This window comes from Drosophila rhopaloa, unplaced genomic scaffold (assembly GCF_018152115.1).
Source record: "Drosophila rhopaloa isolate 14029-0021.01 unplaced genomic scaffold, ASM1815211v1 contig_163, whole genome shotgun sequence".
NCBI lineage: Eukaryota > Metazoa > Arthropoda > Insecta > Diptera > Drosophilidae > Drosophila > Drosophila rhopaloa.
In genome coordinates, this window is record NW_025335043.1 from 9,101,817 (window position 1) to 9,110,454 (window position 8,638).

Genomic DNA, 8,638 nt, shown 5'->3' on the forward strand with positions numbered 1-8,638 from the left:
TATATAATATCCCTGACTTATAGTTTCTTTAAAAAAAAATATCTTGCTTGAAAAAAAAATTGATTTTATAAAAATTTTGAGTTTGTTGGTTTGTGTATTTTTTGCATACTTATTCTTATTTCCAACTTATAGGGTTTGAACTTAATTGTAAGGTACTCAAATATAATATTTTTATGCGTTAAAACACTTGTTAGTAATTTGTTGATATAATAAAACATAACTTTTAGGAAACCATAAAAAAGAAATTTATAAATATAGAAGACTATTGGAAAATCCTTTTAGATTATAACTTACGCTAATTTAATAACTTACACATTCTATTATACATGGAACATAAACAAGTAAGTTTGACAACGGACATGTAAATTTAAATAAAATAAAGATTGCGTTAAATAAATAATTTATCTCATATTCAGAAGTAATGTGATATATATTAAACATAAAAGAACAAAAGAAAGCCGAGCTTAATAACCAAAGGATCAAGTATTTAATGTAGCTTTATTGTACTTTAAATTCTTTGCACATCCCTGTGTTTCGTGTAGCGATTATGAATCGCAAAGATTACCGCACATAATTATTATCATCATCGGGGCAGGGAAAACGGGGGGTGGAAAGGCGAAAGGTGGCTGGCAGTTAAATGGTCCGCCCGCACACTAATTGTGAGTAACACGTTCGCGCTTACGAAACTTTCTGGGAAATTTCGTCGGAAAACAGGCAACAGCCGACCCAAGAGCCAAGAGCCAAAAGCCAGGAGTTTCGGCCAGACAAGTCCTCATCTCGCAACTCGCAACTCGCAGCTAGACATGCAGTCAGCCGGCAAGTGCTTAGACATTAAAGTTTGGCGCGCTGGCTTAATAGACCAGGAATTCATTTGGGCCAAGTTTAAAGGGCCGGGCGTCATTAACAGGAAGGCTCCTTTGCCCCCTCCCCCAAAATCGCCTGGACAATGGCCCAAAACTTAAATTAAAGCCAGGACACTGCTGCCGCTGGTCTTTAATCTTAGTCCTTTTTATAGCGTTCGAAAATCAATAAATTTAAAATGTACACGCCACTGCGGAAAAAGGGAATAAAATCGTAGATAGCACACGGCGGAAAAAAAAGGAAGAAAAAGGAAAACAAAATTCCAGCCATAGGGGGAAGGTCCCTTTTGGGGGATGTTGTTGCTGAGGCGACAAAGCAAGCAAGAAATCGCCGAGCCAAACATCCTTTTGTCAATACAAAATACGTATAGTACAACGAGACAAATAAAAGTACCGAACCGAGCCCCACAAAGACAAAAGTCAAAAGTGCAAAAACAAAGGCAGAAAAACAACCCAGAAAGCGCCACCCAGAAAGCGGATTCGGAATCGGAATAAACGGATGATATGATATAAGGGGGCACCGACGCATGCGCCAAATGCTGGCGAATCTCACAAAGCTGGGGAATCCTGAAATGGCTGGCTCTCAACTTATTTTTTGAACAGGGGATGGAGCACAGGATATGATGTGGCTAAAATGGCGCACACGCACACAGCAACACATTGGCCATTTCTCCTTCGGATTGGAGAGAAATTCCCAGCGGCAGCATCTCGGCAGCAGATGCTTGTGCATTTTGCCAAAGAAGAGCAAATGATTTTTAACAAATTTCATTAACATCAGAGGTCCGTAATCATTCAAGCATCGCGTTTCGTAACAGGGCCAGGTCAGAAGTCCGATTTTGGCCGCCCCAAAACAGTTTTCCACTGCAATTATATCGACAGTTCGAGTCTGAAATGTGTCCCGTTTGAAAGTTCTCGCCAAAGGACCTCGCAAAATGTGCAAAGATACGCATGAAAATCACGTGAAAAGACTCGCGAAAATTATGTAAATGTCAGTGAACGTGAATTTATAGTTTTCCTTTTTAAACTGAACAATTGCAATATGATCGACGAACAGCATCCCATGCAGATTGGAATGTGTAAGTATCAAAGGACTCGAAGAAAAGGAATTTTTTTGCATGTGTCCAAAGACCGACGGCTTTTTCACTCCCATTATTCGTCGATGCCGTCGGCATTTTATTTTTATCAGGGAATTCTTAAATTTATTATAGAGAAGGTAAACACAACAAAGAAATAAAAAAATGCAAAATTATTATATCATTAGGAGGAGGTTAATTACAAAAGTATAATGAAAACTCGTAAAATCTTTCTCTACTCACAACCTAAAAGCTTTCTAACATTTTATGATCACAATGTGTGGTTTGAAATAATACAACAGATTCTAATCGGATTCTGAAAATGAAAAACTTTAGAAAACACTTTTCTTTATTAAAATAATCAATATTATATTAGTTAAAAAGTACCATACTGACAAAATAATATTCAAATTTATTTATAGCTCCGTTAAATTCAAGCCTTTTAACAATACGATAGAAGAAAAATCCGTGAAGAATTTATTACAATCAATGGCTATTATCGGTATTAACAATAATAAATAAACGGATTTGTTTACTTTTATAAATCAACTAGCAAAATTTATAACATTATATCAACAATTCCGATTTAATCTGCGTCCAAAGATAGAATTTTAACACCAATAGTGCCAAGTTTGCATATGAGCAATGGCACACACGCCCAACTTCCGTTCAACTGGCTCTGAGCCATTGAAAATTACAACATATTTTCCAGAGCAAAGCAAATTTTGACTTCTGTCAGAGATTAGGCCAAAACAAAGCATTTACGCTGCGATTGCTGGCACAACAAAACGGCACCATAACTTCATTGTCTGCACAAATCCGATTAAATAAAACGCTGTCAGTTGCTGCCGAGCTGTGAATTGGGAACTGCGAACCGCTGGCAACTGACAGCGGAATCAGAGGCAGCACACAGCATCCTGGCAGCCCGACATCCTGGCATCCTGGCAAGGGTTTCCAAGGGTTTCCGCCCGCGAACTGCCGACTGTCGACTGCCGACTGTCGACTGCCAACATATGCCGCCAGCCGCCGAAACCAACATCATGAGCCCCTGGCCTCATCTCCGGTTATTTGCTAAGCCCGAGCATATTTTCCGTAAGGGTGGAAATCCTCCTGCTAAATGCCCCCGATTCAATGAAATTCGTTTATAATCTAGTTATAAGCAGTGCAAGGGGTGGCATTCCCGCCCCTTAGATCCTGCTGCACATTAGAATCTAATTAGAGCGGGGGAAGGGCGAGGGGGTGGGGAAAAGTGGAAGGACTATCAATGACGGCTTTGCACTTGTCTTCCCAAATCCTCGAGATCCACGATCCGACATGTCCGGCAAACATGTTGGAATATTTTCGAATGTCAAAAGGCAAAAAGTGTAACAGGTGCAACCGCTGAGCGGATTATTCCGCTGCACTTCTTAGTAAATAGCTCCCCGTTGTTCCAAGTGTCACAAGTTAAGATTGGGAAGAAATTAGGATTTGGGCCTTGGAGAATGGGTGACTGACTGCTGGAGACTGTAGTTACTATTGACAGCATGCAGAAAAGTTGGTTTACGTCACCCCGAAGTCTCCCCGAAAACAAATTTAATTAATTTGTCAGCCTTTATATTTTGTGTCATATAGATTTAGATAAATAAGGAACAATCTCTCAAGCTTTGAAAGATTTAATTTACAACAGACTTTAATTACCATTCATATTTATACGTAACTTTCTAAGAATAGGGAAACTTAAAAACATAAAAAGTATTAGACAGTCAAAATTGTTTAATTCCCAGAAAAAAAATTCTTGTACAAACTTAAAAATAATAAATTTATTTATATACATTAATTTAAAAAACTAGTTTAGAAAATTTTAATTCGTAAAAAAATTTGAGGTGACCATTTTCACAGTTAAGGTTTTATGGAAATACATATTTATAAAATTGAAGCCAGATAATATTACCAAATAGATATAATATAAAATAATATATATATTTCTATCTACTTTCGCCTTTAATGACTATACTTTTATATATAAAAATAAATATCCTGTAAAATGTTGCATATATTTCAGAAATGATCTAATTGATTTGCGATGAACTGATTGTTGAAAAATGGATTGTCTGAAAATGGATGATTTTCTGACGTTTTTTTTAACGTTTTCTATAAATTTTGTAACAGTTATCCTAGCTGCAAATGGCAATTAAGTGCAGTTTAATTAAATGTGCTCAAAACTACATTTATTCACCATTTTGCAAAGCAAAATAAATACAAACAGAACTAAACCAATTCACGTCAATCAGTGTAAGAGGTGTAGCTGAGTTGTTAATGTAAACGATGGCAAAAATACTTTAACATTCTGTGCATATTTCTGGCATAAATTGGCATACCAAATATAATTTTTGCGAAACATTTAATGAATTTACGCACACATTTAAATCACTCAAATGCGGAATGACAAACGCACACATGAAACGGGGAAAAATGCAACGAAAACAAGTGAAAAACCAAACAAAATGAACGACACTCACACACACACACACACACACAGAAAAAGCTGGGAAACAAATTACGTTGAAATTTCAGCAATTTGCCATAAATTGAGACAACAAGGCACAAAAAGCCAACCAGTCAGCAGCACCGCAAATGTACAGTAATTTTTTGCCACCAACCCGAACAATCGCACATACGCATCGGTTACGCATACGCAGCGTTGGCTGTTTCTTTTTTTTTGTTGTGTTATTGTACATACCATTTTGCATGGCATTTCGGGGAATTTCGAGTGCAGTGGCACTCGCACACACTCACTCTTTGTTTGTTGGAAAAGTCATTTCAATAATTGCAAAACCACAAATTTACTACAACTCGAAACGGTTATGGTCACAGTGCCCAGCAGATGGACACTGCCCGCAAATACAAATCCCTTTTTTCCCGGCCTCAGCAGCCATAGTTGTAAATTTGACTCAAAAAAAAGGGGGAGGCTCCATTCGGGCCGCAGTGTGCATGCCAAAGTGAAAATAAAAACAAGAAAGGAAAGCTAACTTCGGGCGGAGCCGAAGTTGATATACCCTTGCAGAATACTCTGTAAATTATATTCTCCAAAATTATTCATATGATGCATTCTTAATACTCATAAAAAATCCCAACTTCCTAACTTCAAAAACACCTAAGTTATGACATTTCCAATCGTTCAGTTATATGTCAGCTATAGGATATAATCGGCCGATCCTTATGAAATTTGGTAGGTCGGATTGGCTGGCCAAATATAACACCCATAGAAAATGCCGACTTCCTAACTTTACAAACACCAAAGTTATGGCATTTCCGATCAATCAGTTATATGGCAGCTATAGGATATAGTCGGCCGATCCTTATGAAATTCGGCATGTCGGATTGATTAGCCAAATATAAAACCCATAGAAAATCCCAACAGTCTAACTTTACAAACACCAAAGTTATGGCATTTCCGATCAATCAGTTATATGGCAGCTATAGGATATAGTCGGCCGATCCCGGCCGTTCCGACTTATATACTGCGTGCAAAGGAAAGAAGGGTGTGTGCAAAGTTTCAATTCGATATCTTTAAAACTGAAAGACTAGTTCGCGTAGAAACAGACAGACGGACAGACAGACGGACAGACGGACAGACGGACAGACGGACAGACGGACATGGCTATATCAACTCAGGAGGTGATCCTGATCAAGAATATATATACTTTATAGGGTCGGAGATGTCTCCTTCACTGCGTTGCACACTTTTGACCAAAATTATAATACCCTCTGCAAGGGTATAATAACTGAAATGTTTCTCATTTGCATGTTTCCCCCGGCGGCGGACTGGGTATGCTGTTTACTGAACACTGGACCCACGACACGACCGCAAAACCAAAATAGTTCCGATGGACATAAAATGTCAACAGCAACAGCAACTGGGAGCGAACCAACCGCAGGCTGGGGGCCTCAATCAACTGCTGTTGAACGGAAATGAACGCATGTTAACAACACCAACGACAGCGGCAACATCGGCAGTGGCAGTGGCAACCGGAAGGGGTAAGGCCATAGTGGCAGTGGCCCACAATGACAAAATGGCGTCAGTCGGCAGAAATGTCAACGGAAGTTGCAGCAGCAACCACAACAGCAGCAGCAGCAACATCAGCAGCAGCAACAGCAACGCCATAAACAAGCAACACCAGCCGCAACAGCAGCAGCAGTCGATGGGCATGGGCCAAATGGCAGGAGGACCTGGTCCACCCAACCATCCCAGCCACCCAGCACTCTGCAGCCGCATCACCTTGGGCGAGTGCAGCCTCAATGGAATGGACAGCTTTGCCACACCGGCAGCACCTCCATCATCGGCATCCAGCGCACAGCAGGCGTCCCAGGGAATGGGTGCGGCATTGGGTGTGGAGCTGGGTGTCATGGGTGCCATGGGCAACCAGCTCAGCCAGTGTGCCCACTGCTGCCAGCCCATTTGCGATCGCTACATAATGCGCGTGGTGGAGAACTCCTTCCACGAGGGCTGCCTCAAGTGCACCGCCTGCTCGCTGCACCTGGTGCACTCCTGCTACGCGAGGGAGGGCAAGCTCTACTGCCGCCTCGACTACGAGAGGTGAGTCCTGGTGTCCTCCGGGTGTCCGGGTGACTCCCACGTGACCTCTGCGAGGAGTGCCAGCCACTCAAGGCAAGGCACTCCTTTCAAGACCCATTTACTTTGAGCTAAGGGTAGTTTAACCACTCAATGCGTATGAAAATTATTTTTGTTTACTTATTTTGAACTTATAAAGATTGTTGTTTTTTCAGACATCTCAATTTTTTTTTAATAATGTCGGTTTCGGCACTTAAAAACTTATAAAATATTAATGAAATTATAGAAATTGGAACGAAAAAACTGGCTTTTATCGAGTCTAATAAAATAATTGAGAAATTCTTTCTAACGCCACAAGCTTAAAATTTAATTTGTAAATTGAACACCGCCCTTTTATTACAGAACCTCTCACTAAATTAATTTATTCCATAAAGTAAACATCTTGCATATTTTTTCTAAAACAAAAATTTATAAAACAGTTTTGAATAACAATTATTTCTGTAATATTTTAATTTAAAACTAATTTTTGTAATATTAATCACATCTTATTTGTAGAAATGTTTCTAAATATCATGGATAATAGTTTTCTAAGTGTGATCCTTCCCTCTACCACAGACTCTACATCCGCAATCATTGCCTGGGATGTGGCCTCAAAATCGCCTCCGATGAGCTGGTGATGCGGTGCCACGAGAACGTCTTCCACCTGAAGTGCTTCGCCTGTGTGGTTTGTGGGGCTCTGCTGAAGAAAGGGGAGCAGTACGTGGTCAAGCAGGGGCAGCTCTTCTGCCGCTTCGACTACGAGAAGGAGGTGGAGATGCTGCAGGGATACGGTGGGTTAAAGATGCACTTGGATGAAGTTCAAGATACTTATCATACCATTGAGTAGATTTCTATGGCGATGAGCTCTTTCCGCCCAAATTGGATGGAAGGCGTGGACCCAAGAGACCAAGAACTATACTAAATACCCAACAAAGACGAGCCTTTAAGGCGTCCTTTGAAGTTTCACCGAAACCCTGTCGCAAAGTGAGAGAAACTCTGGCCAAGGATACTGGCCTAAGCCTAAGGATCGTGCAGGTAAATTAAATTAAATAAACATTTTAGTTAAAAATTTAAAATATTAAGAAAGTGGAATCATTAAAGTTAACTAAGAACAATCTAAAACAATAGAAAATGTATATTAAAGAATAACAGATATCTTTTTGTAAGGAAAGATTTAAAATATTTAGATAAATTTAAATTCAGTTTAAGAATTTGGTTCGACAAAACATTATGTTTACTAATTTAGTTACCATTATTATTCCTTTGATTATATAATTATATAATAATTATAATTATGTTGCTTCTCATCTCCAGGTTTGGTTCCAGAACCAAAGAGCCAAGGTCAAAAAGATACAGAAGAAGGCCAAGCAGGAGCCGCCCAGCAAGGGAGCCAGTGACTCGCAGGACTCGCAGGAGTCGCTGGACAGCAGCCTGGCCACCAAGATCAAGGACGAGGCGCACAGCGACAGTGAGTCGCAGCTGGAATCGCCCTATTCCACGACCTCAACCTCGGATGGAGTGACACGGATGCGATGCACCATTAAGGACGAACAGGAGCAAGTGCCCTTCAACTGCATGGAGACCAACAAGGGTGGGTAATCCGCAAAGAGGTGATAGAAGCTCAAGGAACTAACTTAAATACCTTGCAGAAAATTGCAACAAGAACAGCGAGCCCATACTGAACACCATTCTGGGACTGAGTTATGCCACATTTCAGCAGCTAATGGGACCCTTCGCCCAGACGCCCATGATCAATCCGATCGACCGGCTATATAGCATGCAGAGCTCCTATTTCCGGCCAGAGGAATTGCAGGCCTACGGCGAATGCGGCGTCAAGGACTCCATGGATCACTAGTCTGGCCTCCAGCAGAGGCCTTCGAATTTTAAGCCCAAATCAAAATTAGACCTTGTAAAATAAAAGAATGTTAATGTGCTAGCAATCGAACTTAAACACACCCCGATAAAGTAGATTTTCCCCCTTGGAAGCTGCACCACTTGCGCAATCACCCCACTTGCTGCACCACCATCGCATCTCGGTCGGAATTGGTGGCTCTGCAGGTGCAGCCTCGAAATTAGTTCCGCTCGGTTGACAGGCACAGAGGCATTTGCCACAG

General features: G+C 40.7%; 1 protein-coding gene across 1 annotated transcript; it reads left to right on the plus strand.

Annotated features, from left to right (window-relative positions):
* The first annotated feature begins 1,652 nt into the window (after positions 1-1,652).
* Positions 1,653-8,638, plus strand: LOC108052267 (LIM homeobox transcription factor 1-beta). Its single transcript, XM_017134628.2, has 6 exons — positions 1,653-1,936; positions 5,795-6,509; positions 7,101-7,315; positions 7,372-7,559; positions 7,839-8,115; positions 8,174-8,638. The coding sequence occupies exons 1-6, from the start codon at positions 1,900-1,902 to the stop codon at positions 8,377-8,379; spliced, it is 1,638 nt and encodes a 545-aa protein (XP_016990117.2). The 5' UTR covers positions 1,653-1,899; the 3' UTR covers positions 8,380-8,638.

What these genes read in the sequence shown, in the direction of transcription:
- LOC108052267 (XM_017134628.2), top strand. Translation starts at nt 1,900, where the DNA reads ATGATCGACGAACAGCATCCCATGCAGATTGGAATGT. An exon ending in TGCCGCCTCGACTACGAGAG is followed by an intron (nt 6,510 to 7,100) that starts GTGAGTCCTGGT and finishes CCTCTACCACAG; the next exon opens with ACTCTACATCCGCAATCATT. An exon ending in TAAGCCTAAGGATCGTGCAG is followed by an intron (nt 7,560 to 7,838) that starts GTAAATTAAATT and finishes TCTCATCTCCAG; the next exon opens with GTTTGGTTCCAGAACCAAAG.